The sequence below is a fragment of the Eptatretus burgeri genome, chromosome 8 (assembly GCF_056783735.1).
Source record: "Eptatretus burgeri isolate ZD-2024b chromosome 8, Ebu_testis_v1, whole genome shotgun sequence".
In the NCBI taxonomy this organism is placed as follows: Eukaryota; Metazoa; Chordata; class Myxini; order Myxiniformes; family Myxinidae; genus Eptatretus; species Eptatretus burgeri.
In genome coordinates, this window is record NC_140968.1 from 72,336,194 (window position 1) to 72,361,183 (window position 24,990).

At 41.3% G+C, this 24,990-nt stretch overlaps 1 protein-coding gene across 3 annotated transcripts in view; it reads right to left on the minus strand.

Moving 5' to 3' along the window:
• The window catches only part of LOC147022026 (integrin alpha-8-like), a 156,951-nt gene that overhangs the window by 23,843 nt on the left and 108,118 nt on the right, over positions 1-24,990 (minus strand). For all 3 annotated transcript variants that reach the window (XM_085892579.1, XM_085892578.1, XM_085892577.1), the window contains 13 exons: positions 24,712-24,900; positions 24,553-24,598; positions 20,812-20,919; positions 17,436-17,491; positions 16,841-16,995; positions 9,352-9,489; positions 6,801-6,868; positions 6,186-6,333; positions 5,613-5,705; positions 5,023-5,102; positions 4,618-4,698; positions 4,355-4,460; positions 382-540 (listed from right to left, as the gene is read on the minus strand). In XM_085892579.1, coding sequence (XP_085748705.1) covers positions 382-540; positions 4,355-4,460; positions 4,618-4,698; positions 5,023-5,102; positions 5,613-5,705; positions 6,186-6,333; positions 6,801-6,868; positions 9,352-9,489; positions 16,841-16,995; positions 17,436-17,491; positions 20,812-20,919; positions 24,553-24,598; positions 24,712-24,900 — 1,427 coding nt within the window. The remainder of the gene's footprint in view (positions 1-381; positions 541-4,354; positions 4,461-4,617; positions 4,699-5,022; positions 5,103-5,612; positions 5,706-6,185; positions 6,334-6,800; positions 6,869-9,351; positions 9,490-16,840; positions 16,996-17,435; positions 17,492-20,811; positions 20,920-24,552; positions 24,599-24,711; positions 24,901-24,990) is intronic.

Below are 24,990 nucleotides of genomic sequence, written 5' to 3' on the forward strand. Positions count from 1 at the left end.
ATAGGGTAGGATGGGGGAGGGGTTGCCAGATGGTCCTTTCGTAGGGAGATAGTGAGAGTATGAAATTTGTAAGGTTGTATTTAGTTTGTAAAGCCAAACGGAATCATAATTAAGCAATAATTAAAGCAAACCCAGGTATCAGTTTTTAAACTAACAAGAGGTAAGATGAGAAAAAAAACAATCCTTGGCAGGTAGATTTAAACCCTGTGGAATGACAACTTAATGCAGCAAATAGTAAACACACGTGTCGCCAAACAAAAACACCATAACATTGGGAAGGAAGTGCAAAACCAATCAAAGGGAATTAAAAGCAGTCACACAATTGTACACAAAGGCCCTACAGGTGGCAATTGTCCACAAGTGTGTCTCAGAGGGTCTTACGCTGAGCTGTAGTGGGTTGAGCGGCATGTTGGACGAACAGTTTAGAGGTCCTTCTACCTCCAGGTATATGGGATAGAGGAGTCTCTCCTGCTCAAACTGCAGAGGAATCTCTATTCTCAGCCATGCACTCTGCACTGAACTTGGCCCATCGTTATACAGCTGCACAAGAAAGAGATGGTCATTCAAAAGAGGCAATGGACAACAAAGTTGCCTTTACAATGACATTTTGTGAGAATCTTGCTGATTTTTCAATAAACATCGATAATAATCTTTCAAAAATTATTTTACATTTTTCAATAGATTAATTCATCACTTGTTTTACACAATAAAAAGTCTGGTGTTGGCTTAGGTGTTAAGGTGGGACATAAAGGTCCTGAGTTTGAGCCCCTGTCGGCTATTGAATTGACAGCAGGTGGGGTTGACTCAGCCTGTCATCCTTCCGAGGTCGGCGAAATGAGTACCAGTGTACTGGGGTAATAACAATTCGGGGTAACCTGCGTCGGAGTGGTGACCTTTCCAGGATCGTACTCCTTGCCAATGAAACTGCCTCGGCAGCCCTATGTGCATTTACGGCATGAAAGGAATGGTATATATTGTTTAGAAAATAAGAAGAAAAAAAACACACAACCTAAAATTATAAGAAGTAAAAAAACTTTGAATGTTTTGCACATTGTGTGGGAGATCAGAACTACAAGACCCATATGTTGTCTACCGTCTGTCTCTTTTTCAATATGCCTGGTGTTGGCTTAATGGTGAAATTGGTGGGATTTGGATCCTAGGGTCCCGAGTTCAAATCCCGCTCAGCTGTTGAATTAATACCAGGTGGGGTTAACTCGGCCTGTCATCCTTCCGAGGTCGGCAAAATGAGTGCCAGCATGCTGGTATCCTGTGTCGGAGTGGCGACCTGTCGAGGATTGTGCCCAATCGCCAAGGAGACTGCTTAAGGAGCACCAACGCTCTGCACAGAGTATGGTCCCAATCTCCTCCTCCTCTTTTTCAAAGAAGAAAGCATTACAACAAAAGGAGGACGAGAAGATACAACAGAATACGAGTTTCTGTTGAGGCTTGTGCCACTAGAAGAAGATTGGATGAATAAATATGGTTGGTAGAAGTCTCTGGAAATCCTATGCAAATTAAGTAGCTATCTTTTTCACAATTGAAGCCGAATAAGGAACCCTTGGACGTTTTATCACCGATGGCAACTCAAATTGTAAAATGTCCTCAGTCTCATGTAAGCAGAGAAAGAACAAAGGTACCAAGCTCGACAACAAGTGCTAAATCTTTGGATTGTAGGCCTCAACTCCATCTCCGGGGCATTGGCACTTGGAATACCAAGACTGGAGACACTAGGTCGAAGATGGACCCCGAGTAACCTGAATGTAAAAGCATAAGACAGCTACAGCACCAATGTCATGCTCACGATGCTTCAAAATTAGCAGAATGCTTCACCACTTTCACTGACCCCATCACAGTCGGTGGAAAAGCCTTAAACAATAATTTATCATTTATTCACAAACAGTGGCCATCAGCATGTTGTCTTAAAGTAACACCTTTATTTACTCTTACATATAACAAGGACAAATGTGTCCAAGAGCAGCGTCCTAAAGGTTTTGTCGGCTAAAAATAATAATAATAATAATAATAAATAAAACAACAACAACTTCCGATATTTCGTCACGTGTCTTGATTAAGCCAATAGCGAGACCCATCATAATGTATTAACGTATTTACGATATATAGTGCATTTACGAAATAAATACTGTATTTACGAAATTACAATACGATAAATGGAATAATCTTTAAATAGTAACGTGAACTTTTAAAAACTTTAAAGCAAATGTCCGACTATATTTAAAAGTTCGTGATAGACGCTCTCAAAAGGTACCGTCAATGCAAGGATGTGTACAAGTGCTCAGTATTTAAGGAGATCCGGATCTTGTATATACAAGAGCCGAGTCCGAGAGGTTAAGGTTTAAGAAGAAGAAGAAGAAGAAGAAGAAGAAGAAGAAGAAGAAGAAGAAGAAGAAGAAGAAGAAGAAGAAGAAGAAGAAGAAGAAGAAGAAGAAGAAGAAGAAGAAGAAGAAGAAGAAGAAGAAGAAGAAGAAGAAGAATGCCAAGCTCTCTATGAGCAGCGTTCGCTACGCGAGACGCTGCTAAAAAATTCATACATACAGACTTGTTGCACTGCAGTGTAATTATATTTTTCTGTTGTAATTTTGCCATGTTATACTGTTGTTTGTTTGTCCTATTGCTATTTTGAACTTACAGTGTATATAGAAAGTCTACACCCCCTTTCAAAATTTTCTCCTTTTGTTGCCTTATAGTCTGGAATTAAATTTCATTAAATCAGACTTTTTCCACCTTTATTTACACATCATAACCCACAACTTCCAAGTGAAAACCAAATTCTACAAAATTCGGAAAATTAATTAGAATATCTTGGTTGGATAAGTGTTCACCCCCCCCCCCCCTTTACAATAGCAATTGTAAATTAGCTCAGGTGCAACCAATCACCTTGAAAATCACATACCAAGTTAATTGGCCTCCACCTGTATTAAATTGTTGTGATTATGATTATTTCAGAATAAAGTCAACTGTTCCTGTAGGTTTCCTCTGTTGGGTAGTGCATTTCACAGCAAAGACTCAACCATGAGCCCCAAGGAGCTTTCAAAAAACCTCCGAGATAAAGTTGTGGAAAAGCACAGATCAGTGGATGTGTATAAATATATTTCAAAGGCCTTGAATATCCCTTGTGAGCACAGTCAAGACAATCATTAAGAAGTGGAAGGCATATGGTACCACCAAGACATTGCCTACATCAGGCCGTCCCTCCAAACTGGATGAATAAGCAAGGAAGAGATTGATCAGAGAGGCCACCAAGAAACCAATGGCAACTTTTTAAAAAGCTACATGCCTTTCTGGCAAAGACTGGTCACTGTGTGCACGTGAAAACAATATCCCACAAGCACTCCACAAGTCTAGCCCGTACGGTAGGGTGGCAAAGAAGGAAGCCATTACTCAAAAAGCCCACCTTAAGTCTCATTTGAGGTGTGCAAAAAAACCACTCCAGAGATTCTGAAGCCATGTGGCAAATAGTTTTGTGGTCTGACAAAACCAAGATGGGACTTTTTGGCCTAAATACAGAATGTTACGTTTGGTGCAAACCCAACACAGCACATCATCCAAAGATCACCATCCCGAATGTGAATCATGGTGGTGGCAGCATCATGTTATGGGGATGTTTTTCATCAGCAAGAACTGTGGCACTTGTCAGGATTGAAGGGAAAATGGATGGAGCAAAATACCGAAAAATCCTCAAGGAAAACCTGCTGCCCTCTGGAAGAAAGCTGAAATTGGGACGGAAGTTTACCTTTCAGCATGACAATGACCCGAAGCACACAGCCAAAGCAACACTGGATTGGCTAAGGAACATAAAGATAAATGTACTTGAGTAACCCAGTCAGAGCCCCGACCTAAATCCAATCGAAAATCTGTGGCTCGACTTGAAGATTGCTGTCCATAAACACTCCCCACACAACATGACTGAGCTTGAACAGTTTTGTACTGAACAATGAGCAAATATTACCCAATCCAGGTGTGAAAAGTATCCTAACAGACTCACAGCTGTAATTTCCTATCAAAGGGTCTTCCACCAAGTATTAACTTCGGAGGGTGGACCCTTATCCAACCAAGATATTCTAGTTTCGTATTTTTAATTAATTTTCTGTAATTTGTGCAAATTTGTTTTTCGCTTGGAAGTTGTGGGTTACGATGTGTAAATAAAGGTGTAAAAAGTCTGATTTAATGAAATTTAATTCCAGGCTAGAAGGCAACAAAAGGAGAAAAATTTGAAAGGGGGTGTGGACTTTCCATAGACACTGGATAAACATCCAAGATAATTGAAAACAACACAAACAAAGCAAGAACTGCAAACCTTCACAAGAGCAAGAGAAAATAGTTGGTAAACACTGACCTGGATAACCTGCTGCAGTTGTGGGCCGACATCAAACTCGGCATTGGGGTTGTGCACAGCTGGCCATTCTGACACATGTACAGCAGGTTCTGCTGGTCTAAATGGTCTGAGAGGTGAGAATCAGCACCGCAGAAGCAGAGGTGAGCAGGGCATGTCATTTCAAAGTGTAGTAGCAAACCTTGGAAAGGATGAAAATGAAGCAAAAAAAATTGTGCTGAAGCAATTTGTGATTTCATGAAGACGTTTCCAAGTAGGCCGTTTACCCTCGGATGATCAGGTGGGCCGACACGGCGACCTCGGCACTCAAGGTCAATGTCTGCCTCTTTGATGGCACTTGGTTTGAACTGCAAGCACAGGTCAGAGTTCAAGCTAACAATGAGACATTGTCAATGTAAAAACGAGTGTTGTGTGAAATTATAGCATTTTATTTCATGGAAACTGTGTGTCCATTTATTTATCTTGAACATGTATGGTTCACAAATTGATCCCGCAATATTAATCAATATTTGGTGTGCAAGATTCCGACGGGTGCAGGCGATCGCATGTCAACACGATGCCGGTCATTTTTCAACCTCAAACGGTAAAAAAAAATTAAAATATGAAAGTCAATTGCAAAAAGCAATGAACGTGCACAGTAAGATATGTGACAGGGAAAATAAATCAATAACCTTCGCAATTTGCCATGGAAAGCCAGAGAGGTTGTTAAGTTGGTGAGTTGTGTGAAGGAAAACCTGAGTTTCAAGAGCACCTGAAAGCACACACACAAATTAATATCCACCATCAGGACAATGCAAGCCCAAGTCCAAGCCCATGCAAGATCATTCCTTTCAAGCCAACAGGCTCATGTACTTCAACACATGGCTAACAATACTGGGATCCAGGTTAAAATTCAATCTAATCTGTGTGACTTATGCATGTTGTTACGCAGTGATTGTGAGGGTTGCAGGGAAACAAGCAGGGGAATGAAGAAAGAGCAAAGAAGGAAGGGGAGGAAACTGCGAATACCCAAATGAGACCGACAACTGCATTCGGCCCCAGGTATGACCCAAGCACAAAAACATATGTGAAGGTACATTGATGCATTACTTAAGCAGGGTGATGATCAGCTTCAATGTGTGACATTATCAAGCGTGTTCTTATGATCCTTGACCGAGATATGCAAAATAATTGAAAAAAAAGCTGCGTACCGATGAAGAACAGGCAAAGCCAAAGTACAAGTTGGCATGGCTAAATGGGTTAAATATCAGGTTTTGCTTACACTAGTTCCAGCTTTCATTGGGTTTCCAAGGTCACAGATCACCATCTTTGTAGAATTCTGCAGTTTGTAGGTGCAGGCCAAGGCAAGGTGGTGCTAAAAGACACGAGTGCAAGGGTGTCACTCTCCTCGTGAACATCGAATTAACATGACAATACAATGCAATACAGTACAAAAAGGAGAAAATTTAAAGTCCTTTCACATGTCGATATGGCACAAGATGCTCACAGACTCGAACATAGGCCCTGGAGCGATCACTCTACAGCTACTCAGTTTGCAAATGCCCTGATAAAATGAAACACTTTGGAAGGTGTATTAAAAAAAATTTAAACCTGACAATTATATAGTCTTTAAGAGCAATAAAAATTAGTTATGCAAGTGGATAATGGGCTGGAAGGAGTATAAATTGAATAAAAGAAGAGGGAGCGTTGGGGAGGAGGTTGGAGAAAATATGAATGAGGTTGGAAGAAGAAAAGGAGTAAGAGGATGGGAGGGAGGAGTGAATTGACACTTTTGTATGTGTATGATGCATATAACCTCTTAGATCAAATAAAAGCAAACCTGAACCACGTGTACCTTGTCACTGTTGTACGTTCCATCATATTCTAATTCATCAGGCAGTTCAACGACCAGCTCTGCTTCATATGCCCCCTCGCCTGCATTGCTGCAGTACAGGCTCAGAATCAGTGGATGCTCCTCACCGATGAACACCTTCGAACGATCTCTGTTGAAACAAAATGGCCAAAAACATCCTTGCAAGTTATATCTTCACATTAACCTTTGGAATTCCCATTTATTTAAAATAACTTTTAAAACGTTCCTATAAAACGCACAAGTTCAAAATAACTGATATCGTTGATGTTTTCTTTGTGATGTTGTGAAAAGTTCCATCCAGTGAAGATCAAAGCCAAATATTGATGCTGATGTAAAGCTATAGCTTTGCTCCAACCAGGTAAGTTAAACACTTTTGTATTTGTAGTCCTGTTTGCAAACGGCTGTCATCATGGGTGAGAGTCATGATTGGTATTCAAATTACAATTGATATTTCATAAAATAGCACAAAATGAAGCCATTCTCAAAGGCTGATCCTCATAGTTAAAGACTCAGGAACGATCTTAAAGATAACAGGACTTACAAAGACTTAAAGATAACAGGAATGATCTACTTGCACTTACAAACACAACCACTTACAAAGAGCCTGAGAGATGAAGGTCAGGCACGCATATGTTGTCCTTGCCACAGTCAAGCAGGATGTGCGCCTGATGACACACACACACACACACACACACACACACACACACACACACACACACACCAAACTGAATTACAACACAAACTTAAATTATGAATCAAATTGGTGCACGACTCACAAATTCAGCTTTATAATTGGAATATGCCAAACCATCATCAAATATGTTTATTATAGAATCAGTATATATGCACCTCACAAACACAACATATACCTTCATTTCGTGTCAAACTCAAAATCAGAAAAGGAATATGAGGGACACGACTCCAAGAGTGATCTCTGGTTTCATCAATATCTTACTTTAAAGAATAGTGTTTGTGACCTGAAAATTTGCACTCTTTTGGACAACTGTCTCTGCACTCTCCCTCAACCCCAGCACCCCTCTCCCTACCAAATAAACAAACAAGCAGTCATAGACTGGTACTTACGAAATCATCAACTTGACCTCTGACCTTGTCTAATAAAAGCTGTCTCGAGAGAAGTGGCGACGCAAACCAGAAGCTTATACAATGATTCTGTACCGAACCATCAAAAATCGTAACGTCGACCGAAGCAAAAATCTCCATTTCTCCACGCAATTATTTTATATTATTTTATCAAAGTCACAAAACCATAATATTCGGCCATCCACCAACAATCTTTACATAATCCGACGGCTTAGCGAGTCAGGCATGCGACGATAACCTTTATTGGGATAAAAATTACTTTTAAACACCATCTTTATCGAAAACACCATCAGCGCGCACACGGAAAACTTTTACGCGACTCAACGATGCGTCTGCTCGAGCGCACTGCATCACGTGACGACCCGTGACGCGTCGAGTGAAATATTTTTTATACAATCTTAAAACGTCTCCAAAACATCCGATTTTTACCAGAATTTCGACAACCGAGTTTTAAGCGTCCTAAGCGATCGCAAAAACCGAAGACAAAATTAAAATTGAAGTTCAAACGAACTCGTAACGTCAAGCGAAGCAAAAAATCTCCATTTCTCCATGCAATTATTCAATATTATTTTATCAAAGTCACAAAACCGTAATATTCGGCCATCCACCAACAATCTTTACATAATCCTACGGCTCAGCGAGTCAGGCATGTGACGATAACCTTTATTGGGATAAAAAATGACTTTTAAACACCATCTTTATCGAAAACACCGTCAGCGCGCACACGGAAAACCTTAACGCGACAACGACGCGTCTGCTCGAGCGCACTGCATCATGGGACGACCCGTGACGGGTCGAGGGAAATATTTTTTATACAATCTTAAAACGTCTCCAAAACATCCGATTTTTACCAGAATTTCGACAACCGAGTTTAAAGCGTCCTAAGCGATCGCAAAAACCGAAGACAAAATTAAAATCAAAGTTAAAACGACCTCGTAACGTCGGGCGAAGCAAAAATAGTCCATTTCTCCACATTAATTTACGGAATTATGTTTGACCTCACTGTGACCTTGACCTTTCACCAAAATCTAATCAGCGCTAGCCATCACCCTCCTGAATCACGTGGTGTAATTTGACATTGGTAGCTTCTTCCATTCTCGAGTTATTGTGCCTACAAACAAACACACAAATAAACAAACACACAAGCAAACACACAAACAAACAGAAACGGAAGTGATCAATATACTTAAGAAATCTAAAGATTTCGTAAGTAACAATATTTATCTATCAGCATCAGGCAGTTTCCTGGGTGGATGACACTTTACTCTGAGGTGAGGGTGTTGGCTAGTTCTTCATAAAAAGAGAAAAGAATGGTTGAAGAACACTTTATAACAATCTAGGTTTTTTGAGATCAGGAAACAATGTGGGTATTCATGTTTTCATTATATCTCCATAATAACAAGATCGATGAAAACCAGCATGCATGAAACAGCAAGAGGTGTCTGCCTAAAGACGATGAGCAGATCATCTGATATTTCTTTTTGGTGAATAATTTGAGGTTCAAGGAGTTTGGCCAGAACATATTGCACATACAGTAGAAGTTCTGAACTGAGGCAATTGTTGTTTGTTTTTAAAACGAACTTTGTGCTTTCATGAGGAATTCAGTGAGGTGTACCACAGTGAAAGAAAAAGGTATTAACCAAAATAATTTGCCAGCATTTACTTTCCGTGTTATCACATCACCACATGTTTTGACCGGTGAAGATATCCCAGTAAAAATGACCAAAAACAATTTTAAAAAATCATTTTTCCAAATTCTGCAAAAACGAGTTATCTTTCTCCAATCAATTGTTAAAATGAAGTTGTAAATGAAAAGAGAAACTGCTTCAAAGTTACATCAACGTCATTCTAAATTTGAGAGTTTATCGGGTGGGAAAAGTTTATTTTGGAATATAGCAAAACATTATCATTCTGTTGATGAGTTGCATTATCCGAAACAGCATAACATGTTATGTGCACATCATGTTGTCATCACAGCACAACTGAGTAACATATTTGCATCAAGCTATGGATGGTACAAAACAAGCGGCTCGAATAGAACCAATACCTGCTGTGTCAGTGACTTGCTGATGTAGTGGTTTAGGATTGGAGGAACAGACTTGTTTTCTGGCTTGTGGGTCATGTCCAAACTGTAGTTAAACCCAATAACAACTGGGGAAAGTTTGTCTCGAAATTCACGTTCATCCTGCAAGGAGATGACATCACGTTCTATGTTTGGCATCATGGACATGTATCGGTAGCATTTGTCTGGACAATACCATGGCAGAAATATATTAAGTCAGAACTATTGGCATGTTTATACCTATTGATCAACATCTCATGAAATTTTCCATCATAAATGATGCATAACATAAACTGTAAAAACGTGGGCAATTTTATGCAATAAAACTGTAACTAGAAATATAATTTGACGTGAATGTGATGCATTGCCTCCGAACACGTAAGATGTTAACCCACTGTTATGTTTGATCTCAATAAAAGGTCACATGAAAAAATTAAAGGTCACACGGGAGAGAATGACAGAGAGATAAGAAGGATAAGTAGAAGAGAGACAACATCAACTTCTTCTAAATGAAGTTATTGTCTGGAAAATATTTTAAAATGCCACAAGACCTTTAACCTTTGACCTATTGGACCCAAAGTTGAATCAGTTCATCATTGTATTCTAGTCCAGATTTATGCCGAGTTTGATTGAAATTCCTTCAGTGGTTCACAAGTTATGCTGGTAAAGGGGCTGTCACACCTTGACGTTTTAGCCAGTGTTTGGCAACGTATCAAAATGTATGTAAAGCGCTGGCGTATGCTGAACTATTGATGTTTTTTTAAAGATTTTGGCGTATTCATAACGAGTTGGACGTATGCATCACGTATTAGTAACGTACACAGAACGTTTCGATAACTTATAGAAAACTTATACCAACGAATGCTTAGCGTGTTGTCGGCGTTCACAGCGTATGCCCAACGATAGTCTAACTTATGCATAGCATGCGGCAGCGTGTCGTCGATGATCACGTGGTGTAGGCTATTCATAGGCTGCCACTCAACGATTTAAATCATAACCACACCAGAAATCGAAGTGTCAACATCACAGTCATGCCGAAGGAAAAAAAGGAAAAAAACAAACAAAAAAAAAAACAACAAAAAAACATGGAGAGATAGAACACTGACGGGTTCCTCCTGTGAAGCCCATTTTTATATACCAATTCCCCTAAACGCTGCCAATACGCCATTATAAGGTAGCTGTAAGTTAGAAACACGTTCAGTAAGTTCTGTGATCGTCCGGAAGACGTCAAATACATCTACATACGTCAATGTGCGTTGGAGATACGTTACACATAGGTTCAAAGCACGTTACTCATAGGTTAGAAATAAGTTTCGGGTACGCTAAACATTACCTCGACGTGTTTCGACTTATGAGTAACTTACAAGTAACGTGTGTCGATGTGTGTCAACGATCGCGTAACGTGCCCACAACTTATGGCCAGCATAGCGGAACGTGTGTGTCATACGCTGGCATACGTCGAAAAATTTTGAGCATGTTAAAATTTATCGACGAGCTTGGCATACTACGACATATGCCAGCGTGCTTCAGCGTGCTCTTAACGTATACAAAACTTACCCATAACGTATTTGACGCGTGCCAGCATTTTAGACAAATTTTTCATACGTCGGCATACGCTGGCTAAATCGTCAAGGTGTGACGGTACCTTAAACGTCCCCTGACATGAAAAATAAACTTGTTATCTATATATTAACTTGACATTTCTAGTGAAGAAATCACCCATGTTTTTATTTTCTAATTAAAAATGGGATAATTTGAGCAATATTTCGATCATTTCTGGAGCCTTTCACAACGTGCTATGCCCCGCCCCTAAAAAATGTACTTCAGCGAATCACAGCGCGACGTCACATACAGTAACTCGCACAGAGTGGATTGACTCGAGAGTCGAGATGTCGCGCGCCTTATAAAGTACGTACAAATGCATTTTGCACATGTTAGTGCAATCTCTGTGATCGTCTTGATTCCAGTGATTGTTTCGCGAAAGTTTTAAATAGTTTTAGCCGTACTTTCGAAAATGCCTGCAAGATGTATCGTAGCAAGATGCAGCAATACAAGCAAAGACGATGTAAGCCTTCATGTATTCCCGAAAGATGATAATCGTTGGAGAATATGGACATCAAAAGTGAAGCTGACGAGGGGAAACTGGAAAGGCCCCAGCGACACGAGCGTCATTTGCAGCGCCCACTTCGAAGACAGTGACTTTGAGCACGGGCTCTATTCATCCCTCTATTCATCCCTCAATTCATCCCAACCCCTCATTCCTCACACACAGAGACAAGAAATTCTGCTTCTGAGCCATGTTTGCACAACAATCACGAGGCAATTATTTATCCCTTTACTACCTTGTCGTAGTCGTATACAAATCCAATACATGTATGCACAATAAAGGGCTATACCATGTACACAAAATATAAAATGTGACTGTTGAACCTTTCCATTAAAAAAATAATTACAGGGACATACAAGTAAAATACTAACCATTAATATTGCATCATTTCAAGGCACAAGGAGATAATTTTAAAATCAAACAATGTAAAAAACCTGCACCCACATTTTGCAGCTTATTGAATTGTTCGTTGAAACCAGCCTGCTGGGATAGGTACGATTCCACATACATGAAAGCCAGGTATGGCTGCACTCGACATACATGGGTTTATTCTAAAGTGAAGGTACTGCTTCCATTGGCTTGCTATTCATTAACATTTAGCCAAAATGCTGTAATAAAAGAAAAGAAAAGGGGAAAAATGTTTGCACAGCGATGAAAGACAAATTTATCTGTCCTATTACATAGAATCATAGCCTCGGGACTCTTATGCATTGACTTACACAAGTTACTTGTCAATTATAGAGTCTAGACTAGTCCGATAAATCCGTCGTTAGTCCGATAAATCTGACGTACTGTAGCTTTCTTTTATTACTCTCTTTTCTTCATTGTTTTCTATTGGTGCTACATGACGACAGTAGGAATAAAATAAATAAAAATGCAACAGAACGTCAGATTTATCGGACCACTCGAGACAATTGTATCACAAGGTGTGTTCTGCAAACAAGTTTTCATCGTATCCGGACAGAGAGATTGCTTCGTTTAATGCGCGGAGAGATGCGGTCGATGACATGCGCCGGCCTTGTTTGTGATTAATTCGCCGCGAAGAAACATGTCCGCTGCGCTGTGCTGTTCACGTCACCTCACTGAAATATTTCTGATATCGAGCAGTATGCAAGTCGAATTTACATTATTGAATTACGAATAGGATTTAGTCTAACCAGTTGTTATTTCTGAGTCTTCCTTCGATGTCCTCCCGATCGTCATGAACTCTGGGAATTTCATCACCATTTTTCTCTGCTTCTCCTGCTTCGGGCTCGAAATGGTAAGGCCATATTTCATTTAAAGCTGCCTGAACTTCACCTCCCACGACTATGTTATCCGACAATTCTCCATGTGGTTCAGACCAAAATCCTTCATTTCTCTCACACTCACTATCGCTACCAGACAAATCAAAGTCCATGTCATCCAATATTCAAAACCAAATGTTCGATTTTTTTTTAAAGCAGAAACGAACGAAGCGATTGAGTCGACCAATCACATGTGGAAACGCACAGTAAGGCAATAGAATCACGTAGACCACCAACCCGAGTAATTTACGTGCAGCCTTTATCGTCCTGCAGTTGACGTCATGTGGGTTACGCCCCTTTCAGGAGAATTTTTAGGGGCGTTCCCGAAGACGTTTGTTTTTTTAATTTTACATCTTACAGAATGAGTATTGTGAAAAAACATTATCAGATCTGAAATCACGATGAAAAACTCCTCCAGCACATATATAAATGAAATTTAAGTACTTTTGCATGTCAGGAGACCTTTAAAAAAAAGAAAAAAAAAAAGACAATAACAGACAGATGTATGGATGGATGCATTGGTGGACAGCCTGAAAACATAATGGGGATACCTCAGCCTTCTGCTGAGAAGGCACAGAAAGGTCAAAAACCAAATATAATAATACACCCGAGCAGGTTTGACGGTCAGCTCGGACACAAAACTTGATGCAACCAAGTGTTCATCAACCTTAGCAACTACGGAAAGTGAAAACAGAATTCAAATTGAATTTAAAATAAACGCGTGAGGCCGCTCAAAGCAAAAATCTCCATATTCTCGGAATCATTCCCAACATCAATATACAATTTTCAAACCCGCGTTTATGGCCGTGAAATAATACTCCAAGTGCGTGCATTTAATGGCTGTATCCACGACAGAGCCGGACCCCAACTAAAAAGGACCCTCAGACCACCGAGAAGCTCAATCACTCGCTGCCTGCACATCTGTGCGCCGTCACGTGACCAGCCAGCTCTCCGTCGGATGAAATGCTCTCTATAACAAAATCTTTAAACGTCTGTTTTTCACCGGAATTCTTTCAGATACTTGTAGAACACATCCCCAAACCATCGAACATATAAACATTAATCTCACAGACGCTACGAATAAGCAGTCCCTCAGGAGGACAGGTTACGAGGTGAAGCAGTTAACGGAAAGCATGTGGTGTCCCTCCCAGAGTGTTACGGTTATTTTCATTGAATATATTTTCCTCATGAAGTGTGTTTCTGAGCGGATTTGCACGAAAATTATCTTCATTAAATGTGTAGCTACACCAGAAGGTCCCAAAAGTGAAAACAGAAATCAACTAGAACTTAAGACAGCCTCGTTATATGGCATGGAAACGGATGGAAGCTTCACCTCGCTGTAATACATTCCACACAGACCGAGGATATAAACATTCAATTTTCACAAAACTTGATGCACCCGAGTGTTAATCAACCTTCGCGACTATGAAAAGTGAAAACAGAATTTAAATTGAACTTAAAATGATCGAGCGAAGCCGTGTTGAAGTCAGCGGACCTCGTGTTGCCCAATAAACAGGGCCAGATGACAGAGGTAACGAGAAACTAGTTGGAGGAATTAAATCTTAATAATCCCAATGAAACCCATTATGCATTATAGCCGTCTGATGCTTCCTTATAGGCCATTCGCCCAATCGGTCATTTTGCACTTGATGACCCTGTAACCCTGACCCCGAGGGGAAAATGTGAAAAATGGCTCAGACGATCTATAGAGAGCAACGAGTATTATCATCGTGTCAAGTTAGAACTCAATCCGCCGAGATGTCTCGGAGGAGATAGAAAAATAAATATTGTTGACAGACGGACGGACAGACAGACGGATCTGAGGACAGCAAACGGTTTCATTAGCTCAGCGAGCTGACCTAAAAAATAAGTGAAAACACAATTGCATGAACAATGGAATGTGAAGTAGAGTTAAAAAAGAGAACCGAAAGTGAAAGTTTAACCCAGTGGCAAATTTACCTCCACTTTTATATGAAAGTAGAATGGCTTTCCAAGGCTGGCAGGATTACTTAAAGGAATACGCAATCACCTTTGTGCTGTCAATGTGTGCACAGTCTTCTGGAAGGATATCAAGCCAGAGGACCTCTCTGCCAGCTTTGGTCTTTGGTGGAAGTTAAAGATCCCATGGTGTCTTTCGTGAAGAACAGGTGAGCTATCATCGGCACCCTTAACAAATTAGAAATTCCTACCACTTCAGTCAAACATCAGGACGGTCCTGCAAATTATTGAAAGACATGGGCCAACACACATCCGCACACGAGCCCACAAGAGGGGGGCTGTTGAAGAAGAAATAGTTGTCGAGAACATTTTTCCAAATCTAAGATGCAAGCATTACCTTGGGACAGAATAGCCCAGACCTAAGCACACTTGCATCTGAGCTGTCTATCCTGGGTTTGAATCTCGACCAAGCGATAAACTGCCATCCTGCTGTTTCCACAAGTAGGCGAGGCATCAGTGTGTGTGAGGTCCCTTGGGTCAAAATTGGGCCTGTCATTTGCTAGGATTAGTTGCTGGACGTCACAGATCCCAGGTTGTCTTTCATGAAGAATAGGTGAGCTATCGCCGGAACCATAAACAAATTACAAAATCGTGCCATGACCGACTGCTGGGGAAGGCAAAGGCAAAACATCCAGCATAACCCATGCCAAGAAACCGCTTTGGCAGTAACAATGCTTTGTAAAAGTATGTTACAGCTCATTATCATGAATAACTCAAAAAGTTTCAAGACATTTACTTTGATTTGTGCCAAAGATAACAGCTCTTTGTTTCAGTACAAAATCTTTACAACAGCACCCTGATGGTAAAACTACTTCATGCAAAATGAAAGCAACATAATGTGATATAAATCAACAACTCGCTTTCACCCGCCAATGAAGATTTTCGGAAAAAGAATGCAGTTTGAATTTTTAAAAATCTCTCAAAACCAAACAGAAAGGTAATATATGATATCTCCAACCACAACAAACGAGAACAGCACTCAGTAGAGCGCATCCCTCCGCCAGGCTGAACAGTTTACGTTTTGTATCCCACTGATAGGACGGATAAATATCTGGACCTGAACCAAAACTGAATTGGATTGTTATTGTCACATAACCAAATCAACTGCTTAGTTTTGTCATAATCCGTCCCCAACTTTTTGAGATATCATGCTATATATCGTTTTTGGCCCTATCTCTCAATGGCGAATAATCACTTTAAAATTTCTTGTAGCCGCATCTGGATCTTCACCAAAATCTCATCAGCTCGTTCTTGTCACACACCCAACCTGTCCCCAAAATTTTATCCGAATCCGTCCACAACTTTTGAGATATTCTGTTTACAGACAAATCGACAAAACAAACAGACAGGGGTGAAAACATAATCTCTGATCACCTTCGATGGTGAATTTAAAACAAACCACCAACCTCCCAGACTCAGAGGGGACCCTCTCACCATTACACCACCGATTCCGAAGAATGTTGGTATGTTCGGTTCTTAACAATCCCCCCCAAACAAACAAAATCTATCACTTCCTCGTTTCCACAATTGTCTTCAAACCTTGTATGCAATTATGAACGTTTTCCAACTCATTTACCAATTTGATTTACCCAGTAAAACATAGCAATAGATTCAGGAATCACTTGTATAAAGATACACTAACATATAGTTAACCACCATTGCATTCAAGATGAAGTTTGACAAAATTTACTTCACTTTCCATGACACCTTTTTCTTTTCTGTTCGTTCCATTCCCTCCGTTGTTGACCGCATTGATTTTGGCAATATAGTCGGTTGGAAAAGTACGAGCCACTGTACGAAAGATAAAGTGTTGGTTGAATTTGTCTATCAAATATAGTATCATGTTTTCAAACTGAAATTACCACGTGAACGACCCTGCCAGTTAATCTATAAATTGACTGAATTTTTTTTAATGTCATGAGACCTCAATGTACAAGCTGCACAAAATAAAAAAATAAATAAATAAATAAATATACTCCAGCAAGAGACAAAATGACAGTAGCAGCTATCTATTGGTATTTGCCATCAGAGGTAACTTGGCAAAAACAGACCGGCACATTAAAATCAAAATCACAGAACGAACCTTGAGAACAGCCCCAAGGGATCTGCATATGGTCTGCTTGGCCTGGCTGAGCTGCACGTGAGTGAAAAAGCGAGTGGAATTCTGCTGTTGGAAGAGTGTACGTTTGATGGCACCCCGCTCTTTTAGCTGATCCAGCTGGATGTCGACGCGCAGTGCTGTTCAGCACATTGGGAGGGGAGGAAGGGGGCATGGGGGAGAGGGGGTGGGAAGGATGCAAAAGTGGATCAAGAAAGTAGAGATGAGAGGAGTGTTGGTGCGCAGGCAGATACACAAACATATAATAACGTGATAAATAAAAATATGGGGGAAAAAGATCAGAGAAAGAAGGAATACAGATGTGAATTTGAATGAGACAAAGAACACACAAGAAGAACTCAAGAACTCAAGAACTCATGAATCGATGTGGAATGAACAAGTTGCAATCTCATGAACAACTAACTGTTTGGGTGTTTGGGTTTGGGAGAGGCAGTGATGGTAGTAAAGGGAGGGAAGTGGAAGGATTGAGTGTGCGCACATGCTGCGGCCTCAAATGGGATGAAGAATGCCTGGGGCCTTGGTCAGAGGCATATTTACCAAAAGCTGTTTGCTCACTTACCCACAGAAGCAGGGAGGCCTTTTCCTGAAATCTCCAGACAATACTGTACAACAAAACTGAAAGAAAAACATTTTTTTGCAGTAAATATAATCTTGCACACAAATATCGATCAATCAAAATGCCATAAGATTTGAACAATCATAGTCGTGAACGATGAATGACTTGATGTTTTTTGAGTTTCAAAGAAAGGTTTTCCATAAAAAGTCAAAGATCTGTCAATGGTGCATTGGTTAGATGGAGAGAAGACATCTATAATAATACGATCCAATGTCTGTGCGTCTGTGTTGCATTTCCTCCCAAACCGCTTGTTACACAAAGGTGAACATAAGTAATCGCCAAGAGGGTCCAAAAAAAAAAGCAGTGTAGGGACCAAACAAAATTGATTTGGACAAAACTATTTTCATAATTCATATCGATGTCGATAAATGCCAAAAGCATGCGTATGCAATTTAGATAAAAGGATGTAATGTGCAGACGCACACCAAGATTGGCGATATAAGGCACCTTTGGACATCCGGAATCCTATGCTCTCCGGGGTTTAAGCATAGTCACATGTTTGAAACAGATTCACAAGGAACTTGGACGTGGAAGGTGGCCATTTGGCCCATCAAACCTGTGCTACATCAGCACCAGATTCATTCAATCTAATATTTTATCAACTTAAATTCACTGGGGTAGGGATGTGGGGGTCAAGCAGTGGGGAATACAAGAGTGGGGTAAGCACAGACATCACCAGGATGATGTATATATATATAATGTATATCCTACAACCGTGTATTAAATAAAGCAATTATCTGTATGTACTGCATGTATGTATATCTGTAAATCATAGAAAAATAACAGGGCTGGCCCAATCTGCAGCAAATTTTGCAGACGTGTTGACAGTACGCAGGATCAGGTCATGGACACAACCCCCGCCCCCCACGTTAAAGGGGGATGGGTGAGATGACTTGCAATGGTCCTAAAGGGAGTAAATGTTGCTAATGTACAGTGGCCTGCAAAAGTATTCACCTCCTACCAATAATGCCACATTTAGAAGAATTACGAATTACGTACAAACAATTTTTTTCCAAATGAACTTTTTTATTCATAACTGAAAATAATAAACGATACACTGTTATCGGTAAAGGAGATTACATGTCAGAAATACCTGCAAAAAACATGTACAAATCAAAATTCACCGGTTGTAAAAGTATTCAGCTCCTTTGGTCAGTACTTGGTGGAAACACCTTTGGCAGCAGTGACTGCTTTGAGTCTTTGTGGGTCGGTCTCTTCCAGCTTTTCACAGTGAGATGGTGAAGTCTTTGCCCATTCTTCAAGTGAACATTGCTCTAGTTCTGCCAAGTTTGATGGGGATCGTCGATGGACTGCAATCTTCAAGTCTCAAAAGAAATGTTCACGTGGGTTTAAGTCAGGACTTTGACTGGACCACTCAAGAACATTTATTTTCTTCTTATTCAGCCACTTCAGTGTAGTTTTGCTTCGTGCTTTGGACCATTGTCGTGCTGAAATGTGAATCGCCTACTCCGTTTCAGATTCATGGCCGACTCAAACAGGTTTTCATCAAAGATTTTCCTGTACTTTGTCCCTTCTGTCTTGACAAGCTTGCCAATCCATGCTGATGAAAATCAGCCCCATGTCATGATGCTTTCACTACCATGTTTGATAGTAGGGATGGTGTTGACTGGGTGAGGTTTAGTGTTCGGCTTGCACCAGACGTAACCCTTTGCATTTACAACCAAAAAGTTCAATTTTTTTCTCGTCTGAGGCCAAAACCTCTCCCCACATGCCGACGGTATCATCAAGATACTTTTTCACAAACTCCATATGAGCTTTTAGATGCGTCTTTTTCAGTAATGGCTTCTTTCTTGCCTCCGATGCCTGGTGTTGGCTTAATGGTTTGGGTGGCAGGCTTTGGATCCGAGGTTCCTGAGTTCAAATCCTGCTCAGCTGTTAAATTAATAACATGCGGTTAACTCGGCCTGTCATCCTTCCGAGGTCGGCAAAATGAGTGCTGGTATATTGTGTCGGAGTGGCGACTTGTCCAGGATTGTGCCCAATAGCCAAGGAGACTGCTTAAGCAGCACCAGCACTCTGCACAGAGTGTGGTCCCAATCTGCTCTCCTCTCCTCACCTCCTGCCCATAGAGGCCAGCTTTGTGAAGGGAATGGGATATTGTTGCTTGATGAACACTGACCCCCATCTTGGACATAGAGCCTTGTAGATCTTTCAAAGTCATTGTTGGATTCACAATGACATCCCAAACCAGTTTCCTGCTTGCGTGGCTGCCAAGTTTGAATGGGCAACCTTATCTGGGTAGAGAGTGGGTGGTATGATACGTCTTCCACTTATTAATGATGGATTTCACCATACTCAAAGGGGTAATGAGTGACTTTGAAATCGTCTTATAACCCTCTCCTGATCGGTGTTTCTCCACCACTTTATGTCTGACTTCTTTGGAAAGTTCCTTGGTCTTCATGTTTGTCTTGATGGTTGACCAAGTGAGTTGCACCTTAAAACTCGTTAGATAAGTGAGGGAGTTTAATTTTTAAGTTAAACCACTCATTACATACAGGTGAAACCTATTACATTTATTTTGTAACCTTTCAAACAAATAATTTTCTCCTGAAGTGATATAGGGTTAATTAGGCAAAGGGTTTGAATACTTATGCAACTGAGTATCATTTGATTTTCTCTGTTGATCGAACTATTCACATTTTATCTGCATTTTTTTAGCTTCATCACTTTGGGGTAGTTTGTGAAGACTCTACATATTTTAGTTGCATTTGAAAGCATCATAAAATAAGCTCAGGTGGCATCAAAATATGAAAACTTTGAAGGGGGGTGAATACTTTTACAGGCCACTATATATAAATTAACTTCTCCCATGCTATTCTAGCTGAAGAAAGCAGCTTAAAACAACCAAGAAAAGCTACACAAGGCAAGCCCTTTGCTGTTTAAAACCTTATCTAGGTTCCTCCACAGCTGCAGACATTCACAAGTAGTACATGCATGAATCCAGGTCGTGTTTGAAACAGCTTACCTTGTGTCGCTTTTCTTGGTTGTTTTATGAGCTACATCTCATGCCGGCTTCTCAACTAAGACCTAATGATAATCCATGCCATAAATACCGAGACAAAGGAATCATGAACTCTGCTTCACGTGTTCTTGGTTACAAGTTGTGAGACACTGTTGATTAGCTGTGTGAGGCGAGGTTTATTGTGATTGGCTCCTGTCAAGTAACGTCAATATACCCTTACTGTACTGTTTTCTGTTCATCAATTATTTTTTTTAAAGTTAAAGCTACAAACGATGCAACAAGAAGTGGGCCTGGGGCACACGGGCATGTTAGTAAGACAATGTCGATGATTTTTACCATGACAGCAGTAAAGATGACCCAGGCAAAGAGCAGGTCTTGTTTTCAGGGTTCAGTGCAAGAGGAGATATATTGAGTTGACTGTTGACAGAAACAACTGGTCGAGCTCTGCAAGACAAGCCAGGAAGTAGTCAATGATTGTTGGGTCACCGATCATTCTTCAAGTCTCTATCAACTGGTAAAGAGCACTTAACAACAGGTGCAAGAAGCTTATTGTCAAGGAGGATATAATTCAGCCGGTCATACAGTGCATTGTCCACAATCCATTACCAGATATTAACTTGTTTACATTCCATGTACTTAAATTGTATTTTTAATATAAAGTTAGGATTGAAAAAAAATCAACTCTTTTATTGTTAAATTACATGTTACTCAAACATTGGCCAAAATGTCAGCAGACAATGGGTAACTCACTCTTTATCCAATAGGAGGGTGCAGATGGCTGTGCGCTTGTCTTTGAGCTGTTTAGTCTGGGTTTGATTCTCAACTCGAGTGGGCCTTTGGATTGGTTCAGATTGGTTCTTCATAGTTAGTTATTTCAACGAGTGCACCTTTTGTCGGATGGACCATAAACTGCAGATCTTATTGAAAGTTGTTACTTATCCATTGTTATATGGACGTTAAATATTGTATAGTGTCTTTCGCAAACAGTCGGAATTCATCACCGGAAACCTAGTCAAATTTAAAACTCTTCCATTAGTGGCACAGCCACACCTCAGTAATACACACACACACACACACACACACACACACACACACACACACACACACACACACACACACACTCTCTCGATGATGAGAAAGTCCAATATTTCACACACAAAGGGACCTTCTTCAGTGATTGACTCAGTTCATATGTGCCCGGGTCTTAAATACTATCCTGGGGGGGGGGGGGAGCGAGAGTTGGGGGCGGGGGTAGATTATATCATGTTATACTGTATATATACAAGTTATATCGTGTAGACGAGGATAGATGCGCATTGCGAGTGAGTTCGTGCAAGTTTGTGTTTCTTTCACTTTCTCTACCTTTATCTTCTACATCCCGCACCAAATGCACTACAGCTCACGCACAGATCCCCACATGCCCATTTCCTTTAGCGGAGAAATAATAGCAAAGCTCGCTCAACACTTTCGAGTCAGCGGAGCGCACGATAGTTGCATCCAAATTCACCTGAACGGAAGCCATCCATTTAATCTGACAGATACTGTGCTGTATCACGTGATTGGGTTTTCGTATATCATGACTCGCCCGCTAGGGGTGGCAGTGATGTACATCCGGACGCGCAATAAAGCGGAGTTACTGCTAACGCTCTCGCCCTCCATGTTCCGCAGCACCTCGGACACCACAGATACGTCCGGGTTTCCAGCCCCTTCCCCCTTCCCGGGAAATGCAACCACCACGGTAAAGCTCCGCCAATCAGGCACTGTCATTGAGTTGGGAGGCGAGACACTACTATTCACCATCTTGAAAGGTTTGTCTGCCCCCGCAAGCCCTAAGACTATGGGGAGCCCTGGGGATTGTTAGTGCGGGGAAGAGGGACAGTATAAAATGAGGAACGCACTGGGAATTCAGAGAGAAAGCAGTTTTCCTTCAAAGCCATTGCAGTCAGATCTTTCATTCAGGGTCTGTTCTTTCATTCAAGCCTGCTTCACCCTCCATTTTCTCTCTCCACACTGTTCCCACACAGACATTGAGGTTTCTTCTTCGTCATTTTCTGACTTTCTTTCTTGACGATCTTCCCACATCTTCTTCCAGAACACTATATCTCACTATCCATGTGAGACTGCTCTTCACCTCCAAAATTCCAGGAGTACCTCTGGTTGCAACTTCACCCCCACTCTCACCTCTTGTTTATCTATGTAATGTACTGTTCTGCAAACAGTGACGACTCCATCTACCTCTCTCTACCTCTCTCTACCTCTCTCTACCTCTCTCTACCCCTCTCTCTCTCTCTCTCTCTCTCTCTCTCTCTCTCTCTCAGATGAGATGGACCAACCTTTAACCGCTCATCCGAACTCTCTCTTCCTCATATGTGGTAATTTCAATTGTCACCAAGCCAATTGACTGGGTATTGGTACCTCTTTCTCACCAGCTATGGCACCACAGCTACACTCCGCTTATGAGAAGGCCAAAAGCCTCCATTCTGTGTTCGCTTCCAAATCTTGTGTCCCCTACCCCTCGCTCTCTGTACCCAGCCTATCCAGTCATACTCATCTGCTCCTGGACTGTCTTTTGGACCTGAACATGTGCCAAAGACGGTTTCTGGCAAACCTCAACTCCCACCTGTTTCTGGCAACCCACGACTGATTCTGCAAATGGACCAGACAGAATTAGCTCACATGGTCTTATAAACTTGCTCTGCTGCTCTTGCACTTCTGCATTCTGGCATTTTAACCCTATCATTTGCCTGAGGAAATATTCCATCTGATTGGAGGTCCGCCAACATCACTGCATTACATAGAAAGGTGCAAAAACCAATCCCCTTAACTACAGAGTCTATTAGCTTACTTCCAATCATCGGTAAGGTCATGGAATCCAACATTGCAGGTGATATGAAAAATTCCTTTTCTCCAACAGCCTCATCTCAGCTCACCAATTTGGTTTCAGACCAGGTCACTCTACCCGAGACATGCTGCTTGAGCTCACCCAACAATGGATGGAGGCCCTCAATGTCAGACATGAGATTAAGGCAATCTCTCTCGAGCTTTCAAGCTTTCGGTACAGTCTGGCATCCTGTCCTGCTCTCCAAAATCTCCACTCTTGGGTTACTGACTTCCTCTACTTTCATAGCCAATGTGTGGTTCTCAACCGAAATCTCTTCTCACTACCTGGTAAGGCTGGAGTCCTCCACGGCAGAGTTCTGGGAATATCCTATTCCTGATCTTCATCAACGATCTCTCTGACTCTCTAGAATATCCTCTTTATCTCTTCGCTGATGATTCCACCCTCTGCTGACATCCCTCGTCCTTCAGATACACAGCCTCTTCCCTCTCTTCAGATGTTGAAAAAAAATCACAAGCTGGTCAAACACTTGGAATATGTTTTCAATCCTGAGAAATCCCACACACTCGCAATGTCTCCCAAAGGACCTATGGCAAACCTTCCTATCTACTTTCTCAACAATTCCTTCTTGAAGTTCAGTCTCTCAAACTCTTGGGTCTCACTCTAAGCCATGATCTTTCTTTGGCAAACCACATTTCAAAGTTGGCCTCCAAAATCCAGCTGCTGACTGGGCATCCCCCATCGTACAAAGTCCCAGCTTGGCACACCTCACTCTTATCCACCCACAAAGCCTTCATCTGCAGCTTGATCGAGTACTGCTGTCCCCCGCCTCACGTCTTCCTCAGATTGATGCCGTGAAAATCAAGACTTTTATCATCATTGGAATCTCCTGCGATGAAGCTGGGTTTATGAGCCTATCTCTTTGCCATTGCAGACAGGTCAGTGCTCTCTCTGTTTTCTTCCACCCTCTGCTATCCCCATGCTCTGTGCCCCCCCCCCTGGTTTCTGCAGGGCGCACACAGTCCACCAGCAACCCCCTTCTTATGAAACTCTCAAAATCCAGGATCACTGTTCAGCTCCACTAATTTGTTCCTCTTTCCATTAAAAGTAATTTCTACAACTACTTATTCAACATAACTGTCACCACAAAGTGAATGCAGAAGGGTAACTTAACGCTTGCTGAAAATGGGTTTTGAACACAGAAAGAAACAATTGTCATTGGTGAATATTCTGCTGACCTGTACAACACTGCCTTGTCCACACCAAATGCCCCAACCAGCAAATCTGCCCCAAAAAGAGAATTTTGCAAGTTTTCAGTAGCATTTTATGACATCATAAGCAACGTAAACATCCCACTTAATTATCATGTTGTTGTCCTCAGAGATTGAGCCACACACCAGGGTAACCATTGGAGTCAAGATCAGTTCCTCCACGCAAAGCAAAACCAAAGCCCTGAGGTGGAGCTCGGTTTGCCCACTGGCCTCGGAGCGTCTGTGAGGGATCAGTCTTGAGGCCCGTCTCCAGTCCATTGTAGATAAACACCAGGCCCATATTGTCTCCGCCAAATGGCATGCCGATAGCCACATCTGCGTACATTTGAATATGCACCCGTAATTACTGACAACATTGAATTGAAAATGAAGAATCCTGTTCAGCAAATGATTAAAATCCCATTT